Here is a 23,327-nt window from a genome sequence, read left to right as displayed (position 1 = left end):
TGTGATTTTTTTAAAAGATTAGAGTGTCAACTCATTTTTTTAGAGCTGAGAAATATTTATTAAAAGTCTGTATTATGGATCAAGAGGTAGTATGCAGAATACAAAATATTCCATACTTTCATGTTTAGATATACCACGTGAAGGACACATGATTGTTCTAATATTTCTTATCTTGTCGCTCCACTTGCTTGTGAAAGGACCTACGGAAAGAGAGAATATTATAAAGTGTGTAGTCCAAGTGAAGTAGTGAACACATTTATGTATATGTCTTTGTCATTTACAAGTTTTTGGAATATTTTGATCTTTCAAAAAAAAAAAGATCTTTTAATACGTTTGAAGCTTTATCCGGATCCCCTTGGATTTGTTTCTTTTAAAAATTAACTCGTAATTTTTATGATAAATTTTAGAGAAAAATATGTTTGAATGGATTTTGTTATATTCTTAGTATAACATTTTTAATTAAAACATTATAACAGTGATAAGTCTACAATTTGAATAATAATATTACAAGTTCGTTTGAGTGGAAAATTAAAAAATTATTATATATTGATAGGTAATTACTTTTTTAAGTACTCTGAGTTTGAATATATGTCTTAATTTCAGTGAATTCTCAAAACTTAATACATTTAAACTTTTTCCTATAAAAAAAAGAGAAAAGAATGCATGTTTTTTTTTAAATTATGATCAAATTAAATACACACATGCATATAAACATGTCAACATTAGGATCGAGCCCGAGACATCTAAAAAATATAGGAAGGTAGCGCTACTACTAGAACAGACGTGGACAATTATATCAACGCATATATTGGAAGAAATTATGTTCAACAGTCCCCAGAAAAGTGAGGGTTGAAACATGAAAGTTTTTCTTTGGAACATGATGTGGTGTGCAATAATAAGCTCACAAGTGAGAAGAGGGTGTGTTATATTTTTCTCAAAAGCAAATAATAACAAAGAAGACATTAGAAGGATGAGATTTGACCTCACAATTAGTCCAACTCACCCACTTAGCACCACTTTTATGGTCATCCTCAAATCTTTAGCTTTCGACTTAGTGCATCTTTTTATGATATGCACTAGCTAGCTAGGTACCGATACAATTTCTATCTGAGTATTATTCAAATTTATTTTACATTCTCTAAATTCATTCTAATTAACATGTGAAAATAAGTATTTCATTGTTAATAATAATTATATCATCCTCACGCTAGTTAACCTCTTTAATATAGTTAATTAAGGGACATAGATCATACGGCTAGCTTGTACGGTAAAAATAAAATCAGTCGAGTGTTTGAATTAAACTTTTGCAATGTTTAATTAAAATTAAAACATGTCAATAAAGAAATGAACCAAAACATTATATTGTCATGATTGTTCTAGATGGTATGATATTTTTTTTTTTTTAATTTTAAATGCTACTATTTGGTATTTGGTAATATATTATTGCCTCTGTTCAAAATTATAAAATATTTTTGAGTAAAATTTTACATATTAATGAAACTCATTAAATATACTTTACAATTTTATTTTTTAAAAATAAAAATAAGAATAAAAAATCTCTTCATTTAATACTCTATATTGTGAAAGAATATTAAAAAAAGAGATCAAAATGTAATTGAAAGAGTAACAATAGAAAAATATCATTCATAAAACATTACTTTTATTAAAGTGTCTTATATTTTAAAATATTAATTTTTTTAAAAGCATTTATAAATTAGGATGGAAGGAGTATTTTATAATTTAAGTGTTATTGGAGCTAAATAGGACTATAGGAGTCTTTCTTCTAACTGTCCCCCCTTCCAAACCAAACCCTACGATTTATGTGATTTTTTTAGGGTAAAATTATATTTTTGTCCTTTAATTTAATTCAAAGGCTTTATTTTAATATTTTATTTTTTAAATTTTATAAAATATCTTTTTAACTCTTTTAATCTTAATATTATTAGTTTCATTAATAAAAAATGTTGACATTGAAATTGTAAATATTGATAAAATATTTCTAAATATTAATATATGAAATTTAGTTTTTTTAATGGTAATGATTGGTACAAAATATATACCATCATTTGAGACTACTGGTCTTAGAGTTTAGTGATTGAAAATACACTTTATAAATACTGATCAAGGCACTTAATTGTATTAGTTGAGAGGGTTAAATTAGCTTATTATGGGGCTCAAGTTCGATTCCTATGAGATACACTTGTGTTAAATAAACATGTTAAAAATATCTCCAAAATACCTGTGAGCTTGCCATGGGTAATAATGGTGGCACATAGCAGGGGTTTGAATTAATTTGGGTGAAAAGTGGTATAACAAATACCCCATGTAAATTAAAAAAAATATACTTTTTAAAATTAAGGAATCAAACTAAAATCTTATACAAAGTACCTTTGGCCTTCTTTTAGTTTCTAATGTTATTATTTTTATAAACTCTTTAGTATTTAGTAGTACCAATTGATTCACAATTGAATTGAGTACGTCAATTAATGTTCAAACAAGCTCCTCCAACATGATTTTCTCCTTTTACAATGTTTAAATTTGAGACTTTGCTTTAAGAATACTTTATCTTTTCCAATCGACTTAGCTAGTACTACGACCTACATGCGTGAGTTTATTGATCGATTATTTGCTAATGAGCTAGCTTAATTAAACTTAATGACAATACTCTAAATAAATAAGTAGTTACCATTCTTTATAGAATTAAAAGGATCATCATAGTAATGAAAATCAAGTTAATCCGGCTCTAGGTGAACTGATAAACTATTAAGCTAGTATCTTGATAAGTTTAATGTTTTTCATAAGATGTCTGATTAACTAATTTTGAACTAATATCTTGACTGATTTAATGATTGATCCAATCAATTGTTCAATACTTTAATGATCGTTGACTTAATTACTTGCTGTGCCACAAAAATGTAGATGTGATGTAAATGAATTAATTACAATGCAATGATGATGGTTAATTGTGGGAGGCAACCAGAAAGTGAAGAAGATGGGGCCATAGTATTGTGGGTTATTCCACTATCACCATTATTTGTGCTCTGTCTTTCTTGTTTCTTCATGGCATGTCAACATTGTCAATGCTTTCGCTGCTTCCTTTGTCAACATGTTCCCTCCTCTTTCCTGCTTCCTCCGGTCCTTAATATAAGATAAATTTTGAAAACTTTTTTAATTTGGTCCTTAATATAAGATAAAATTAGAGTAGTTAATTATTCTTTTCAATTTTACTTCTTTTTTATTTATTATAAATTGAACCACTATACAGCAATTTAGCGTGATTATTAATTAATTACAAAGAAAAAAAAATTAGAAAGTTGCATTTTTTTAACAATTTTAATGCTATAACTACAGTTTCTTAAGTTGGTTAAATTTGGTTATGCTTCCTCAATTCGGCACATTTTTATATAGAACATGGCTTGATCTAATCATCCACTCGATAAAGCAAATGAAAATCACGTATTTTTACTATTACCGACAGATACTAGTCCTATAGTAAAATGTGTTGCGGCTGCTTACGTTCTTTCGAAAAAAAAAAATTTGATTAAAATTTTTTTTTTTTAAATTTACATCCTTCTAAACGTGCTTCTAAATATGACATTTTACTTATTTAAAGCACTCTCATTAATTACTTGACAAAGTAAGAGAGTAATTGAAAAAATTTATATAACAGCTATCATATGTCTTATATTTTGGATTAAGTAAAGTTTTTAAAAAAATGACTTATATTGTGATTAGAAGAGATAATATGGGTAAATAGGTGAATGGATATATATATATATATATGGGCTATATATATAATGACTGAAGGGTAATAGATTGACTTGATTATTTAAATTATATTAAAAAGAAGTGACATGTAAAATGAAAGGGGGATTATGATTATATTGACGAAGGTCAAATATGTGAGACTGGCGTGTGAAACCGAGTCATCTAATTTATGCACTCATACTGTTTAATGTGCAGCTTACCATCATTTTTGAAACTTAACAGTGGCAAACAAACACCATCATATCTCACCTAATTAATTTAATTTTCACACAAAAGTGATTTGTCTACCTTTTCTGCAAGATTTTTATTTGGTTCGCTGAATCTAATATTAAAGAAATTAATTTGTGACAAAAAATATTTTAAATTTTTATCACTTAATTGAAAACAATACAAAATTATTATTATTAATTTCTCTATAATAAAACATATTTCAATTTTAATTCTTATAAAATTCAAAGTCAAAACTAAAAAATTGTATGGATATTTTTTCAAGTAGGCTTCTTTTTTTGTATGTTCAGGTGCGTTGAATTCCGAAAATGGTAGGCCAAGGCAGTCACATACGTAAGTATGCCCCGCCACATTTGAATTCAGGTGGACATATCCCTATTACCCACTTGTCACATAAAGATTCACTCATCTCTTCCTCTCATTCAAGATAAGGTTTCACTTGTCACATAAAAGTGTTGGTAGTTATAACACCCATCTCAAGTTTAAGTCTTAGATATGTAATTATGTTAAAAAAAAACACTTAACAAAGCTTGGTCATTTTCACTATCAATGTTTTCAGACCTAAATCAACCTAAATGGTTAAACCGTCGGTTGGAGAAGAAAACAATTGGTTCAACTATTTGCCTAGTTTTAGTAATTGATTTGGATTAACCCGTTTTGACTAGAAGGGTCTTTGAAGACTTAAAAAAAATTTGAAACCCCAAAAGATGGAATCTTGTTAACCTATTTTTTCATGTAAATATTTTTTTTATTTAATTGTTATATCATCATTTGGCCACCAATTTAATCGGTTAAATCATAAGAACCATAACTCATTAATTTTTTTTGGTTTATCGGTCAATGGGATTTTAAAACATTGCTCACAATTTCACTGGTCATTCTTCTTCCCTTTCAATATAGTTATATACATACATACATACATACATATATATAACAAGATATGTTCTTTTGTCAAATCTTGTGTATTTATAAATAATATGATTTGTTAAAGTTTTTTTTTATAAATTTAATATAATTATCTGACATGTGATATTATTAAACCAGATTCAAGCTAAACATTACCAAATTTAATTAGGACAACTCTCCTATATAATTGAAAATACATATAAAATTATTTTTAACTTTTTTTAAATATCTGAATACATAATTTCATAATTATTCTTAACAATCATTTGGTGCATCGCTAAAATTTCGGTTGGAAATACTATTAAATAGTAATGTTTTACAAGAGTTAAATAAATTAGGCTAATTACTTTTTCATGAAAACCAAAAACTTAAATTCAATAATAAAAATTACGACATTATATTGTCCTATTTAAGACACCAATATCCTTTTTGTAAAGATTGCAAAAGCCATGATATCTTACTATGTCCAATTATAAACTTAATATATGAAGATTTATGCAGCGTAATATTATAATAGAACCACAATAACTAGAAGTATTATTTTGTTCTTGTAAGAAAATGATAACATTATGAAGACGCTCCATCTGAAGTTGAAATTTTTTAATTCGAGTAAATAAGAAATATCTCCAAAAATGAATGATCGAGCCCTTCCAGAAAATAGTTATTTGCATAGTTCTCTTAAACCTTCATTTCTTAAAGTGAGTGAACTCAATCATCCAACTTTATTGAAATTGCTTTTGAAAGGACTGTTTGTCCGCCATCTGAGTCTGAGATTGTCTCCACACTAGCACCCTTGATCTGTTCGATGAAATAGAAATGTTCCTTAAGAATTCAGCTGCTCTTGATGTTGCTTGAGTGATAACATCCTGCGGAATAAAAGATTTACTTGCAAAACAACTCTGATTTCGGAGATACCAAATTATGTTTAAAATATTAAATGGTAAAATATCAGACACATTTGGATTATCTTTATGATCTTGAAGTGATTAACCATGCAGAGAACCAATGTAGTAAATCCCATGATGGTTGAGTATTAATTATAAAATTTAAGTGACTCGCAAACCAACAAGCTTTAGCAAAACTGCAATGCAGAAACAAACGATCCAAACTTTCATCACTTATTCTACAAAAAACACAAATTTCCTCAATAGGAATATGATGAAATTTTAAGAAAGAGGAAGTTGGAAGTAGTCGCCAAGTAATTTTCTAAAGAAAAACCTTAATTCTTGACTGAATTTTTAATGATTAAATCAAAGACCAGTCTGTAAAAGGAGGTGGATCAGAAACAGTAGGTTGAAGGCAGAATTTGTAAACATCCTTGAACGAATAATTCCCTAAGAAATTTCTAGACCACTTGATACAATCAGGGTGATTAGTAATTGGAATTAGAATCTTCAAAATAGATGAGACAACGTCAGAAGAAACACAAGGGCGACCATCTGTACATTCACGCGCTTTTCTTCCATGCCTTTTAGTGTGTGTGCGCGTGCGTGCGTGTGTCTATAATTATATAAGGGCCATTTGTCTGGTAACCGGTAAGGCTTCAAAGTTCAAACCTGTCACTTCAAATATTTTCCAAACTCTTTGTTTCTTTTAGCAACCTCTCTCTCTCTCCCCCCCCCCCCCCCCTTCCCCCTCCCTTTCCCTCTCCCGCTACATGAAAACAAAGACCACATCAAGCCATGGCCATGGCCGTCAATACAGAAGCAAAGAAATCTACCATCAACACCACCACCACCATGGCGGTGTGCTTGAGGAAATTGAAAGGCTCATCATAGTACATAAAGATGGACACGTGGAGCGACCCCAGATTGTGCCCTGTGTCCCAGCTTCTCCTTGTCCAGATCTCAACGTGACCTCAAAAGACATGGCCATTGACAATTTTACAGGCACTTGGGCACGTTTCTATGTCCCTAACACCACAAATTCTCACCATAATCCTCACCAGAAGCTTCCTTTACTGATCTATTTCCATGGTGGTGGCTTCTGTGTTGGTTCTGCCTCTTGGCTCTGTTACCACGAGTTCCTCTCTAAGCTCTCATCCAAACTTAACTGCCTGATCATGTCACTAAATTATCGTCTAGCCCCAGAAAACCCTCTTCCTGCTGCTTATGAAGATGGTTTCAAATCCCTGATCTGGATCAAACACCAAATCCGATACCACTGTGACGATGTAGCTAGTCAATGGTGGATTCAAAAATGCAACTTTTCTAGAATCTTCCTAGCAGGAGACAGTGCTGGTGCCAATATAGCCTATCATGTAGCCTTAAATCTGTCAACACACGAAACTTCATCATCAGCCATAAGGCCTTTGGACGTGAAGGGTATGATTCTGATACAACCTTTCTTTGGAGGAGAAGCAAGAACAGCATCAGAGAAGAAGATGGGTGAAGCTCCATCGAGCTCTGCACTGAGCTTGGCTGCTTCGGACACGTACTGGCGATTGGCTCTGCCTCGTGGTTCGAACCGTGACCATGAATGGTGCAACCCAATGGGAAAAGGGTCGGTGAGATTGGAGGAATTGAGGCTTTGTCCTGTGTTGGTGTGTGTGTCGGAGTTGGATATATTGAAAGATCAGAACTTGGAGTTGTGTGGTGCTCTCGTACGAGCTGGGAAAAAGGTCGAACACTTGGTGTGCAAAGGAGTAGGCCATGCGTTTCAGATTCTGAGCAAACCTCAGATGTCACAGAACCAAACACAAGAATTGATGGCTCGTATCAAATCCTTCATCATGGGTCTATGATCTGTTCTACAATTCTGCACTTCATTCATTCACATTCTCTTTTCTGCACTTATTTATCCAAGCATTTGTGTTGTGTGTCTATATATATATATATATATATAAAATATATATACTGTGTTAGTATAAAGAGGTAAAAACCAACATGGAATGGAAAAGATTTGATAGTTCTTACTTAGCGTCTAGTTTGGTTATCATCGATCTCAACTTTTGTAATGAAAAACAGATACGTTGAAAGTGCTTTACCTTTTGTTTGGAGTATAACCTAAATCTGAATTGAGTATTAATAAATGATAATAAATACTTCATATTACGTGTGGCACTCAGCGCCGCTTTTTTTTTTTTTTGTGGATTCGTCTAAGCGCCGCGTTTTGTTTGAGATGAAAAGAAAATAAAAAGAGAAAAAATATTGAAAAAAAGTGAAATAAAAATAATTTTTTCTTCTTAGTATAAAGTTTTTCTTTTACTTTCTCTTTTTTCCATGAAAAAATTCGAAGAAAATTAGAGTGAAAAACACTTTTTCTCCTAGTTTTATCTTATTTCTATTTTCTTCACGTTTCAAATAAAGGTCAAAGTTGATATCCTCCATAGGTGTGGACGCGTAAATATCTTTACCTACTACCGGAAAAGATTGTAAGTTGTAAATATGGGTGTGGGTCCCTCATAAAAAAATCCTTTATAATTTTAGAAAAGGCATAAAGAATAATAGAAAAAGAAAAAAGCAGACACTAATATAATTAATTTTTTTATGTCATTTCTTCTCTCTTTCCCACATGCTTTGCGTGAAATACTATTATCTATCATGTTCAAATGATGTTTTTTTTTTCCTTCATTTGAGTACACTAATGAGTTTGTCTTCAGATTTGTACAGCTTTTGGAATGCATGGACTTATTTTAAGACCTCGAATTGATTGGTCATTGGTGTATGTCTAAAGAAAATTAGTTTAGATTCCTTTTTTATTTTTATTTTTGGGAAACATGGTTGGGTGTGACATGCGTTAAAGATGATGAATGATTATATCTTGACGGATTAAGATGTTGATCAAATAATTTAGCTAAGAACCTTAAAGAACGTGAATCACAGTTTATTTAATTAAATTAAAAACGATCAAAAAGTGTATAAAATTTAATCCATCCAAATTAAAATATAATGATTTAAATTAAATTAAAATGAATGGTGGAAATGAGAAATATATTATTGTATGCTAAATTGTTCGTTAGGCATGCACAAATCTACTCTAGTATAATACCAATATTTCAATAGAAAATATAAAATTTGTAGTACGTTATTTTAAATTATGAATAGTAAGATTTATCTTGGATAAAGAAAATGTCTAAATATAACATGAAATTTGTAATAGGTTTTAGTTTTACTATTAACAAGCTACATATAAACATTGTGGTTCATTTTCCACAGTGTGCGATGCATTACGGCCTCTTATCTAATTTCATCGATTTTTTGTTTGACAACTCAATTCCTTGGACTTCGCATCTTATCTTAAGGATTTTGAAATATAAAGTTATATTTTTTGGGGAGAACTACAGCCAATCTCTTTTCAAAAAAATTTATTATAAATAAAGATCAATTCAGAATGAATTGTTATTAAAATATGAAAACATGACTTGTTGTTTCTTGAATGAAATTTGTTATTAATCCTTGTTCATGATTAGTTTTTTTGAGAAGAGCCTCACTGTAATTCTCTCTTTTTTTTCTGGACAAATAACATAAGTCTATATAACATTATACACAAACAACTAAATTTACATTTAGCACAAGTTTAGAAGATCAAGATACATTCAATAAATCATGTCTCTCCCCTTCCTCCTCTTCTCGAATAAGCTGAGGAGGATGGTTAAAGAAATAGTCTTTTGAAGTAAGTGTCTAAGCAAATTTAGTTAGGTCATCAACATGTTTGACATAATCTCTAAACATAATATTAATGCTTAATTGTTACTCACTTTGGTTCATTGTTTTTATTTTTGGCTTTGTTGTCACTATGCTTAGTTTATCAACTAATCATATTATTAGTTTTAAGATTGTAATAAGTGGCAAGGCAACAAAATTAGGTAATTTCACCATCCTAATTTATAAGATACTTGTTAAAAAAAATCACACAAACTAATAAAACTCATTTAATACACTTTACAACTTTATTTTTTTAAGACAAAAATATAAACTTTTAAAAATATTATTCATTTAATGGGTTCTTCTTCGTGCTTAGCAAGTTGTTGAGCACTAAGGTGCTCATCGGTCAAAAGAAATTAGGGATGACCCAAATTTTTTATTTTTTTATTTTAATTTAATTTTATATTTATTAAAATAAAAATTTATACTTTTTTATAATTATGTTTATCGTCAATTTGGATAGTATTGATCTAATTTAGTATTATAATTTTTTAAAATCAATTATCTACATGTATTCTGAACGGTCCAGATTCAATATCAAATTTTTATCTGCAAGGTTCAAATTTTAATTTTTTATTTTTTATTTTGATGAATGCAATATTAAAAAATAAAATATATAATCTTTTATCTATAAATTTTTTAAAAATATTTTTTAAAAAATTACAAGTTAGAAATTTTAAATTTGGGTTGTACAGAATACTTTTAAATAATAAATATAAAAAAATATAAAAATTTTAGTATCAAATTAGACCCTCCAGATTAAATATAGATTCAATTAGTCATGAAAAGATTTATTAAAACTTTTTTATAATATTTTATAAATTTTTATTTTAAAAAATATAAAATAAAAATATTAAATTAATTCTTTAAATTTAAATTATTCAGATTTTTCAACCGGATGAGGATAAGTGACAAGCACCCAAGATGGATTCTCATTTAATACAAAAAAATTTTAGAGAAAGAAAATATAATATAAAAGATAATATTAAAAAATTTTATTAATAAAATTTTATTTTTATTAAAATATTTTATATTTTAAAATATTCAATCTTCAAAAAGTGTCTCATTAATTGAGACGTAATTAGTTCAAACTAAGGAATTTACTGTTTTGCACCCAAATCAATTACCGCCGTCAATTTGATCAAATGACTTGCAATAAGACACATCAACCAGATTCAGGCATTTTTCCAATCAAATCCTTTTTTTATTGTTTTTTTTTTCCCGGGCAAAGTATCCATTTTATCCAATTACACTTCATCTTTTTAGCCCGTATTATCTATACATACATACATATTATACATAATTAGAATTGGAAGTGCCTTATTATGAGATCAAAATTATTTTCAAAAAACAAAAAAATCTTGGGCTTTACCTTAATTGTCTTAAGCGTAAATGAAACAACCCCAGGCCCAAAAGGCTTAGCAAGTGTCTTATCCATTATTTGCATTTTCTGATACGATCTCATACATTATTTCTATAGCATCAACTGATGATAAAAATTAAAAATCTCATACATAATCTTACCATGTAAATTAATATAAGAAAATTATAATCCAATATTATAGGCTGTGAGTAGGAAGATATCTAAAAATCGACCTCGCCCACAGTTAGGTAATTGGGATCAACGTACAATGACTTTTATAATAGTTTACAAAATATATACAAATATCATATTTTCATCAGAGAATCATACATTCGTTATATTTTGCCGAAGACATTTATGAATAAAAAAATATACAAAGATTTGTGCAGAATTTTTTTCCTTTTCCGAAGATGCTCTGAACAAAAATGTACAAACTGCTAATTAACGGACCATGCCTACTTGTAAGCCAACAGGTTGCATAATATTCAGAGCCATTCGTCTTTGCCTTTCAACATTGCCTTGCCCCCCTACACCATAATGTCAACCTCATGTTACCAAACAAAAATCAACATATACATACATGATACTTACATACATACATATACAGACACACACACATTCATATAGATTAAAAAACAGAGAAAAAAATAATTAAGAAGGACACCATTTTTTTTACTTGAACATGATGTCTCGTGTTCAAGTCTATATGCATGCAGAACATGTCTTTATAAGGAAAGCTAATCTTATTTAGGGCAAGTCAAGTTCAATCCAACTAGTTAGAGTCTAGTATATATATAACTTCCAAAGTAATTATGAATGAAACTAGTAATAGACATCGGTCTTAACAAAAAATGTTAGGTTATTTATTGTACGTTTAAATACAAGGAAAAATCGCCCTCAAGTCCAATATAAACAAACTAAATACAAATCAAAAGTCTCATGAAATCATAAAATTATTCACAAGTCTATGTCAGTTATTCAAATTGTCAATTATTGATGTTCTCATTGTTACTTAGTGGTTAGCTAATTAAACAACTCCACAGCTGACAAGTGGCAATTATCAAGTAATAATTGACAACTTCAACATATACAGCAAATTGATAATTTGAGAAATTAAGCTATCCTTATCTCCTCATCTGGGGCTTCACTGAATTGATGTAACATGATTTCAAAAATGCAAATAGTCTGTTATACTTATAAACATATTACAAGAGAGAGAGAGAGAGAGAGAGAGAGAGAGAGAGATTGATGATCAGACCTTAGGACATGAGGTAGCCACGGTTCTGAAGCTCCTCCAGCAAGAAATGGACGAAGAAATCATTGCAGGGCTGCTCCTCCAGCAAGTACTGTTGCCTCAGCTTTGTTCTGTGGAAGCAGGAATAGTAAGTGCACACGCAGCAACATCCCAGCAGCGACCCTATCATCAGCACCATGTACAGGCTTCCGCTCACAACACAGGCTTCATTCATTCACAACATTCTGTTCATTCACTCACATCATTCATTCACAACATTAGATTTCATTAGTTTCAGGGACACTTACGCACTGTGCCATAGTCTAGGGCTTCTGATACCCGTCCGAACGTCACTCATGGGCAAAACATTGTAACCAACCTGTTATTTCAAACACGACCACCTCAACATTGTCGATAATCTTAATTAGTTGGTTTCAGAAGGATTATGTATTGAGTATTTGCAACTCCGACAATCCTCGGGACAAATGCAGAGACCTGTAGACCAAGGTCCTGTTGTTGTATCTGGAAGTTGCATGATTGGTGGGTACACGTAGGGTTGATACAGCTGGTTTTGTTGAGCGTTGTTAATGTTATTATATGGTGGACTTGTCTGCAGATATGGAGAATACATCCCACTGTGATACATTTTTCAAACATTTCAAAAACCAATGCAATAGCTGTGGCTACAATAATATTGAAATGGTGATGATGATGATGTTGAACAAGAAGAAGAAGATCAAACCATACGAGGAAGAACACAGGCATTATATATATAGATATGCCGAAAACGTCCCCTTAATTCTCTCCTAAGCTAAGCCCTACCGATTTTCACGTTTTCAGTATTTTATTATGGTCAATTCCATATATAAAGCTCTTGTTTGTACCATTGGAATCATCTTCCAAATTAAAATTCCATGTTAATTCGTCAGTCGTATCATCAAATCATTTATATATATAAAATTATACATAAGTCGCAAGCATGTTGCGATGATTTTGAGAATGCCCATTATAATTTATAAATAGTAAATATTTCTTTAATCCTATATATAAGTCAACATTTTTATTGCAACTAAGAAAAACCTTAAATTTATTGAACCTCTTTAAAAATGAAATACTCTTCCATTTAATAGCCTTTCAAACATTAATTTAATAAGGATAAAAAAATAAAAATAAATACATTAACAATTAATGTATTTTATCAATAGAATCAAAATAAATACTTTCTTTCTTTATGCTAGAGCCAAGATATGAGTCAATTTATATGAGTTGGCCCAGATATCCTGTTATAAAAGTCTTATAAAAGTTGGGCTACGTTGGGAAAATATTGACTCACAAAAAATGAATCTTTTCTAGCCCAAACCAAGTAACCTATGACCCAAATGGATTACGGTTGATCCATTTAGCCCATATTATTTCATAAAAAATAAAATAAAATTAAAAATAAAAAAGGAGAGTTTTAGCACCAAAACCCTACAAGACAATTGGATTTTGGAATAAATCATGATTAAATTGATGAATCTCATGTGTATTTTTTTTTTTGGAAAAACATAATATTTGATCCCTATAGTTTCATTAGATTTTGTTTTTAGTCCATGTAATTTTTTCAATGTTGTCAGTCCTTATAGAAACTAAAAACACTAAAAAAAAAATTAAAACCATAGGGACTAAAAATAAAAAAAAACTACATGGACTAAAAATAAAACCCGATGAAATTATAGGAATTGATCATTATGTTTTCCCAATTTTTTAATTGAATAGAATATCATTAAAAGAACTTCTCATTTAAGTATAATTTTTTAAAAATTTATGAAACAAATAATAAATAGGTTGGTAGATTGGCTCATTTAACCTGCCAACCCATGAATTGGGTTAGGTTAAAATTTTTTAAACTTATTTTAAATAAGTTGAACCCAACATAACCCCATTTTACATAATCCATATGGGCCAACCTCTATGGTCTAAGTTAGCCCATATTCCCAACTCTATTTTACCATATTAATAGAATTAAAGGAGTAACTCCTTATTTGCATTATCACTGGCCACTACTTTATGATTTTAAAAAAAAAAAGTTAGGTGAAACTCTCTTAAAAAAAATTACATCTTTTCAATTGCAGAGTTTCTAAAAGATACCTTATATTTTGGTCCAAAAGAAGTGTTGATGATATTGGTGATTTGACTTAATTATTCCTCACAAAATGTTACTGATTTACATAATTTAATTTACGTTTGCCTCTCATTGCAATATCTCATTACTTATATATATGTGTGTCTGTATGTATGGAAAAAATATTTATGATGTATCCTTTCGTCTGGAATTAGAATTAGCAACTGATGACAGGCCTCTTAAGTTAAAAGCACTTGAACCAAAGAATCAAATCCTAACTCAGTCTTAGAGAACTTTCAAAATTGGGCCTAACATATAGGCTATTTGAAAAACTGATAAAAAACAGCCGGAACTGGTAAAAATCATTATTATAATTAGGAGAATAAAACCCAAATAGATCTAATTAATCAGCGTCCAAACCTGAAAACTTGTAGTAATAGTGAGGGGGTGATTCTAAAAGCCGAAATTAAAGCTGAAGAGAAGCAAGTCCTAAAAATGAAACTTCTTTTAAGATGAGTAGTTGGTGCTGTTCAACTTACTGTATTTGCTGGGATTTGATTGTTCACCAATAACCATAATATAAGCAACAAAATGGCAAAATCTATCATCAATTCTGCATATATCAGGAAAAAAACTAACCAAAACTAAAGCAATCAATATCAATATGTGTTATAAAATTATATTTAGTTGCATTTTCTATAAGCTACAAATAATTGAATTTATTTTAAACTTAGTGTGATATATATACAAAGAAAAATACGTGACATTTATTGAGAAGTAGATAGTAGAAAATCATTTATTGAAATGTGCTAGTGACTGATAAAAAAGGTGAAACAAATATAAATAATAGTCTCAGATCTTGTAAAGACAGATATAAAAGAAATCAAAGAGAATAATATTTAATAAAATTATTGAGCCGGACCTTTTATTAAACAATATGATCAAACATTGACTGCCCATATAACATAATAGTTTCGTACAATCTATATACTTGACCTCTCCTGTTAAGATGAGACTTCTTGTTGTTAGGTACATGAAAGAAGGGAAGCACACAAGACACCATGAAAGCGTGAGCTGTAAAGTTGGGGTCTTTCTGTGTGAGTCAACAATAATCATGTGAGTGGAAGCTTTCTTAAATGATGAAGTGTATTTGCTTTGGCCAAGATATGATTATAGTCCTACGACTGAAAAAGTGCCTTAACAGCTAGAAATGAAGAGGCAAAATGCAAAGGAATATATATATTTTTTAGAACGGTTATGTAATTGAGTCATATATTGTTAAACTTAATTACGGACAACTCTCCCAAAAACAGTTTTTTCATTCAACTCAATTCTGAAATCTCAGTGTTAAAAATCATGGCCTCTGATGCCAAGATCAATGCTTGTTAGACTCCCTCTAGTCTTATTTATAAGGCAAAGAAAAAATTTTTTTGATTTTATTTATAAGTCATATTATCAAATTTTTATTATAAATTTTCTTTTTTATCTTCAATTAAATGTTGGAGAGAAAAAATATGTTATTGAAGTGTGTATATTTAATAAGAATAAAATTGATAATTTATTAAATTTTAAGACAGAATTAATGATTTTTAAAGTTTTTCTTAATACTAGTAAAACATGTAAAAAATAACTTTTATACATAAGACTAGAGGAGCATCTATAAATCCTTTGTTCACTGTTATTCACATATAATGAAATGAATGGTTTTTTAATCGGCAACTCATATTTGATGCTTTGCAAACTAACATCCCAAATACTGCTTAACATGTTTTATGTTTTAACAAATTGAAAGCACTAGAATGAGTAAATATTTAGTATTAAGTTGCCGAGTAAAATTGTAATGACTAGAAGAATCTTCTAGCCTGAAGTTGAAAGAAGAAACAAACCAAAAGAAACACAAAGCAACTGCCATCTCAACAATGAAACTGTAATTTTATTTCGATCAAACATAGGTAAACTGTACAGTTTGCAGTTTGTAAAGTAAATACATACACAAAGATGACCAAGATACACTGTAAAAAAGCTACAATTCTTTTCTCCCTTGTCTAATGTTTCACTGGTACAAATTGAAGACCATGTTCAAATATGAACTTCTCAACACAACACTAGTACCACAACAACAAAAAGCCGCACACACTCTTTCTACCGTTCCTGTATAACTTGCAACATAAAAACACAACGATTACCCTGTGGCAAACCACGAAAGCAAGAGGAGGAAAACGCAAAGTAATTCACGTGGGATAAATGAAGGTGATTCCTAAATTGAAGCATTTTCTTGAACCAGCCCATCAAGCCGATATAATATTCTAACCTCACTAGCTCGTGCGCTGCGATGTTGAAGTCGCTGATGCAGTGTCTCAGACATCTGGTTGAAAAATTCAGTGTCCCATCTATGAATCAATGAGGGGTCTTCTGCATAGCAGATGTAAATGGATGTAACAGCACTTTCCACCACTACCATTGCCACTCCTACCTGAAACAGTACATGCTTCATGTCATATTAGGATTTTCTACTAGCAGCCTTCACTGTACATCACTATTTATTAGCTTGAATAAGACAGTGTAAATATATCTTCTGAGATATCCTATTACTTCCTTGTCATGTCAAATTCCAATTCTTGGTCATTAAGTTCCCACTTTTATTCTCTCCCCTCAACCAAACTCTACTCATGTACTGCAAACCTTCAGAACCAAGCTGCCAACTTTTATTACCATTTGACCTTTAAACGATGTGTGGTCCAAATGGATTTCAATAGTCAACAATCGCAAAAATATGATAAACAGGAAGCTATGAAGCACAAATGCATTTACTTCAGTATGTGTCAGCCACTGCAATGACGCTGAACATAAGACAAGAAATTGAAAAGCAAAGAGTAGCACCAGTAGGTTTTGTGATGTATGGAAAGAACCTCGAGGCTGGATGGACTGTATACTTACCAAGACCATCCCCATCAACATAGACGTGGATCCAATCATAAGTACTCTGTCCCTCCATTTGATCCATGCCCACACACCAGAGCAAGTTCCAGTAATCAGCCCACCGAAAATGGTGCCCATAAGCAGGACAGCTCCAGAACAATCATAGGCTACGAGTGCTTCAACTCCAGTTGACTGGAATAACTCCCATGCATCTCTTGCCGAATGGTTAAAATTTTTACCATTAACAGCAATCTGTAACGGCCATGAAAATTCAACGTGCAACAGTTGGTTTTCCAAGAAGTAATATTGTTAAGCTACTTTCAACAAACAAGTCCATGTCGGATTTCACCCCCCCCCAATGAAAAATGGACAAATGTTTCTTTTAAATTGTCGAAAAAAAGTATTTTCAGGGACTGCATTTTACTTTAAGTAAATCGCAGGGCTACTTTTGTGTTTTACGAAAATAAAACATGGTTTGCAGGAGCGTTCCAAACAGACACTAAGTAATTGTAAGTCCAACCTTCTTGGATCTGGTCATTTGCCACCACCAGATGCAACACCAATATCTTTAGGTGCAAAGCTGAGAGGCATAGATTAGGCGGTGACGTAGACTAAGGTAGCATGGCATGCTCCAACCTTCTTGGATCTGGTCATTTCCCACCATCAGATGCAACACCAATATCTTTAGGTTCAAAGCTGAGAGGCGTAGATTAGGCTGTGACGGAGACTAAGGTAGCATGGCATGCTAAAGTCCCATGTTGATAGCATGAGATGCTTAATAGGGTATTTCAGTGGATTAGATTTCTCACTTCAATAGCTATCTCTTGAGGCAAGGCTCTCTATCCCACTTAGATATCTATCAATTGGTATAAAAAATACTATAATTTTGTAAAGGGCTACATAAGGAGAGCCCTAACAAGATGTTAGTTTTTGGAGTAGGATTCCCCATGCTATTGAGGCACCCATCAAGATGTTCTTCTATTTTGTGATAAAATTTTATCTTCCAAAAATCTTAACAAATTTCTAATCCCCATTTCCTGTTGAAGTTTTCAGGATATTAATTGTTGCAGAAGTTCAATCATCACTATTTAACTTACAAACTCAACAGCTATAGACTTAAACAAATGTATAAAAATTAGGTCTTCCTGATCGCCTTATGATATAAATAGTTAAAACAGAATAAGCCAATGGATGGAAACTGCCCCACACAACTCAACATTCTCACTCTTTACCATGACGGGTAATCTCAAAATAAAAGAAAGCCAGAAATATCTCAAATCTGATTGTCATGTAAAATTATCACATGTGAAAGAGATTAATGACATAGAAGTAGAAATATACCAGAACATAGGCATACTTGTTGAAGAAACGGACAAGAGTCTCCACTAGATGAAAAAGGAAATCAACACAGCAAAGCAAACACTCATTGTTTCCAATCTTTGACCGAAATCCCCGTATCTGAAAGGCTTCAGAAAACGTTAATAAGATACGAGGCCAAAAGAGAAGCTTCTGAACAGAAAGATCAAGATTTGCAAATTAGTTTCAAGAGTATATAGTAGTGCATACCTTCCAACGTAGTGTCCTAATAGCAGCTGTAAATAAGGAGCCATAACAAATGCTGCCAAAAGATGTAGTTAAAGCATACCGAAGAGATTTCAATAGAGAGTTAGCTGGCATTGATGCTGCTTCTCTGCCACCATGAATAAGAACAAGAAACACCATTCCAGACACAATGACGTGTACTGTATTACAAAGTACTGCGCCTGTCCAAAATAAGCTTACAGAGAAAACCTGCATCCACAAATAAACATATCAATGTAATCGGATGAGGAAAGCTTACATATATGCCTTTTCAATTACTCCCAACACGAATAGAATGAAAAGCAAAACTTGCCAGCTCACCACAAGAAGCCACCAGCGTCCACCATCACCCATGCTTGAAGCCACAACACCAGCTGCTCCAAAAGACCATAAGGCCATCCATAAAAGCAAAACAAGCATAAATGCATACGCCAATCTCATAACTTCAGGAAGACTCCATACCATCTTCACAGCCTTTTGTAGAACCAACATGGTAAATGGAAGTCTACAGAAGCAAATGCAGAAATTATTTTCCAGAATGAATTATTTATTTCGTTTTGTAACAGAAGACAAAAAAAAAAAGCAAAAAGGGGAAAGGGCAAGAGAGGTTAACAGAATAAACTTGAAATTTAAAAACAAATGACCATACCAACCAGCTACCAAAATTTAGCAATTTCTCATACAGATCCATTAATACATGAAAGCACCCGTAATTCATAAGATTAACCTAGTCATTGCAGCATGAAATTTCCGGATTAAAATGCCATACAAGGTAATCCTACTCATGTCAAATTACCACTCAAAACTAGAGAGATTGAATATGGACCTATCCATTAATAAACTAAGGTTTCACCAATGAATGACCAAAATCCACAAATACATACTGCACCTCTTATAATTGAAATATCATCAGAGGAAAAATAAGGTAATGCTTTTGTTACACATAGTTATTTTAAAATACTCTTTCTCGAGATTCAGAATTAAATCAAAATTATATCTTTCAGACCTCATTCAAATTACCAAAATTTCACAATTCAAGGCAACCATATCTGAAGATGAAACAGTTTCAGCAATGAAAAACTAAAATTGAAAATTTTGTCCCAATATTTACAGCAACCATTAAAAAAAGACAAACATTCACTTGAGCAGTTGAGCTCCAATTGAATTGATGCAGTTATCGCAGTAGGAGCTAGTTGGCATGAAAATGTAGTCAATGTGCTTTTCTCTGCCTTAATTGTACACTAGGCATTGCGCATAAGTTGATTTCAATGAACAACATACACTAAAGTGTTTCGTATGCAGAGTTTGAAGGCAAACTTATTTACCCTATTTCTTTTCCTCTCAAAACTTCAGAAAAATTTGTACCAATTATCAGATACAAAATCCTAGTTTCAAATGTACGAATTTGTGGACCAGCAAACCTAACGCAGAATATTGATAAAAAGAAAACAATTTTCATCCAACAAAAAAGCACCCAAGTGGCTTTCTCTTGCCAATACCTGTCTATGACTGATATGACGTACAAGAACTGCAAAGCAGCCCCAGTGGCAAAAAAGACGCCCCAGAAAAACTGCTCAGTCCAGAAACACAGAACACTGATCACTGCAAGATAAGTGGTGAGGATGTGGACCGAGACTTTCATCATTAGACTTCCACGGGAACCCAACAACAACAACCAACTCCATCCAAGAACAGTCCCAACTCCACCAGCAACAGCATAGAGAGGCCAGAAATCCTCGGTCAAACCATTTTTATTCTCCGAAAACCGGGCAGTATACCTATCAATATTAAGTCTGTTCTCCTTCTTAAACCTATTGAGGCCGAGAAGCCCCAGAAGGAACCCCAGGCCAATCAAATGAATCACAAATATTCCTAACCAGAAAATGTCATGCCACCGACGCGTTTGCTGCACGATCACGACTTCACTAACTCCCCCACTTCCCCGACTCCGCCCCGCATTCTATCAAAAACAAAAAGCCACTAAACAACCATATTGAAAATGTCCCAATTGAATTCTCACTCCAAAAAAATTGAGGTGATCAGGTAGAACAAAAATGATGGAGACAGCGGAAAATTGGGATATCCAGATTAATAAATAAGTGGGAAAATTATTTCAACTATTACATATTAATTGGAATAGCCAAAACAAAATCAGTGAAATTTTGCATTTTGAGAACTAAAACGGTGGAGTCAGTGGGCAAAGAGAAAATGCCTGACATCAGAGAGTAATTGCGTTACCTGATCGATGGTGTTGACGGAACCGAAATCGGAGGAGGCGGATGATAAGGGAGAGTCCGTCATTGGGAGCGATAGAGGAACATTGCAGAGATCAATAATATAGAAGAGGTCATAACGGAGATCGAACCGCAGAGGAAAACTTAAGTGCCAAGACGAAAAGTTGTGGGAACAGGAGGTCAATGGATGGTGATTTTAGGGTTTGAATAATCCAAATTAGAATACAGAATAGAGAAGATTAAGAAACTCTATAAAAGTGGGGGGAAGGGAAACAGAGACTCAACGGCTAACAGAAAGAGGAATGGTTTTGGAATATTTAGAGCGGAAACAGAGAAATGCAGAGGTATAGGTTCGTCGTGACTTGCCACAGTCGTTTTCGGTGGACTTTTGGAGGCCATGAGAGAGATGATCTTGGCCACGCCCACCACGCGCCATGATGAAATCATCTTGGGGGCTAATTTTGTACCCAAAACAAAAACAAAAAACAAAAAAACTGAGACCTTTTCTTTGTAAAATGAAAGATAAGAAATCTGGAACTGGAATTCAGGGTGTAAAGGGCTAATAGATTCTGATTGATGTGATTAACTTTCAAAACATCAAAAGAGACAGTTGATGGCTCCAAGCGGGCAAAGGTTTTAACGGTCGATATGAATAGAAAGGTCAAATATCCATGCAACGATGAATCATGGATCATCATGTTACCATGGTAGCAAAATTTCAGTTTTTTTGCCCTTTTCTTTTATTATTATAAAAAAATACGGCGGGAGTCACGTATTACTAGGATAAGTAGAGTATATTGACTTATAAATTGTATGTTTGAAAGGATTTAAGATCATGAACTCAATTTTTTTTAAAAAAAATAATTTTAAAAATTATATTGCAAAATAATTTTTTAAAAAAATATAATGCATAACGAAACCTAATAACCTCTTTTAAAATATTAAAAATATAGTTAGACCTATTAAATTTTTAAAAATAATTTTTTATTTTAAGTTAATCCCTACATTCAAAAATGTAAAGTATTTTTAATTAAATTTTATTTTTTAATAAAGTATTTACCTACTTTCAAACTAACCTTATCATTCTATAGTCACCCATATTAAACACCCTACATTAAATATAAAATAATTATCAATAGGGGCACTTTTAAAAAAAAGATAATAATTATATCTCGAAAGATTAAAAATATCTTATATTTTTTAATATTCAATTCCTCAAAAAATACCTTACATTTTTCAACGGAGGGAGTACCATTTTTCTTTGTAAGTTGTAAATACTCACTATCCAATTATAAATGTTCTTACTCAAATTGTAAATATACAAGATTTATGATTTAAAAGTATTTTGTAGATTTTATGAATAATAAATTCTCAATTGTGGGATCTAGGTGTAATTTTTTCATTTTAAATTGACTTTGATTTTAAGAAATATTTTTTCCTAAAACATTTATTGAGGAGTAAATGACACTCAAAAGTCATGACCAAAAAATGACATTCAAAAGTTTAATAATACAGAGCAATTTGACATTTTTATCTATTGATACCAAAACATGTCACAATCATGTGTAAGGTATTGCATAGCTTGCCAATTATATATTCATTATTAAAAATTTGTTAGTTTTTACTAATGATCAACTAATGATATTGTCATATGTTATATCTGTTTATACTATTACATGTTATTCTTCAAGATATACATATATAATCAGTGATGATAATTGTTAATTTACAGTTATTGTGAGTTGACAAACTTTTTTTTTCTTTTACCTGTGAAATGACAATCATTTCAAGTGAAATGAACATTTCATCCTTAGAGTCCTTTTTTTGCCAATAGAATCCTTTAACCAAAGCATGTAATAAATTCTGTTAGTAATAAATTATCTTTTGCATAACTTAGATGTAATTTTTTTCATTTAAAATTAACAGTTAATGTTAATGTTGTCAGTCAATGAATGATATTACAACAACCGTGACACTTGATAAAAAATGACTTTACTTAAATAAATAATTTAAGATGCTCAATACTCTTAGCATAATAGTCTAAGAGAAAAATATCATTTAACTATTATATTTATTTATTTTTATCTTTCCTCAATTGTAAATATCTTATAAGTTTTCTGGATTCAAATAACAATGCATAAAAATTCATGCCTAAATTTTATTGTTATTCTTATCCTGGCATCAATAAAATGTATACTCTCTCCGATCTTATTTATAAAACACATTTTAAATGTACTTTTTGGTCCAAAATATATAATATTTTATAATAATTAAACTAATTTTCTCAACTTTATCCTTTTTTTATTGGCATAAAAGTATTTAATTTAGTTATATTATTACTTAA

General features: G+C 31.2%; 3 protein-coding genes across 3 annotated transcripts; 1 reads left to right on the top strand and 2 right to left on the bottom strand.

Annotated features, from left to right (window-relative positions):
• The first annotated feature begins 6,531 nt into the window (after positions 1 to 6,531).
• On the top strand, positions 6,532 to 7,892 carry LOC129284325 (probable carboxylesterase 6). Its single transcript, XM_054919751.1, has one exon. The coding sequence runs from the start codon at positions 6,560 to 6,562 to the stop codon at positions 7,643 to 7,645; it is 1,086 nt and encodes a 361-aa protein (XP_054775726.1). The 5' UTR covers positions 6,532 to 6,559; the 3' UTR covers positions 7,646 to 7,892.
• Positions 7,893 to 12,170: 4,278 nt separating this feature from the next.
• Positions 12,171 to 12,791, bottom strand: LOC129322581 (cell number regulator 2-like). The gene is made up of 2 exons (XM_054968879.1): positions 12,641 to 12,791; positions 12,171 to 12,370 (listed from the first exon to the last, which is right to left on the bottom strand). The coding sequence occupies exons 1-2, from the start codon at positions 12,789 to 12,791 to the stop codon at positions 12,171 to 12,173; spliced, it is 351 nt and encodes a 116-aa protein (XP_054824854.1).
• Positions 12,792 to 16,155: 3,364 nt separating this feature from the next.
• LOC129321739 (uncharacterized) lies at positions 16,156 to 21,417 on the bottom strand. Its single transcript, XM_054967633.1, has 7 exons — positions 20,988 to 21,417; positions 20,249 to 20,709; positions 19,071 to 19,254; positions 18,735 to 18,959; positions 18,510 to 18,626; positions 17,187 to 17,420; positions 16,156 to 16,722 (listed from the first exon to the last, which is right to left on the bottom strand). Exons 1-7 carry the CDS (start codon positions 21,048 to 21,050, stop codon positions 16,507 to 16,509), a joined length of 1,500 nt encoding a protein of 499 aa, XP_054823608.1. The 5' UTR covers positions 21,051 to 21,417; the 3' UTR covers positions 16,156 to 16,506.
• Positions 21,418 to 23,327: the final 1,910 nt, after the last annotated feature.

The sequence above is a fragment of the Prosopis cineraria genome, unplaced genomic scaffold (genome assembly GCF_029017545.1).
Source record: "Prosopis cineraria cultivar Desert tree isolate PC_DT_omini unplaced genomic scaffold, ASM2901754v1 PC10, whole genome shotgun sequence".
Taxonomy (NCBI): Eukaryota; Viridiplantae; Streptophyta; class Magnoliopsida; order Fabales; family Fabaceae; genus Prosopis; species Prosopis cineraria.
Note: the sequence above shows the minus strand (reverse complement) of the source record. Positions and strands in the feature narration are given on the sequence as shown.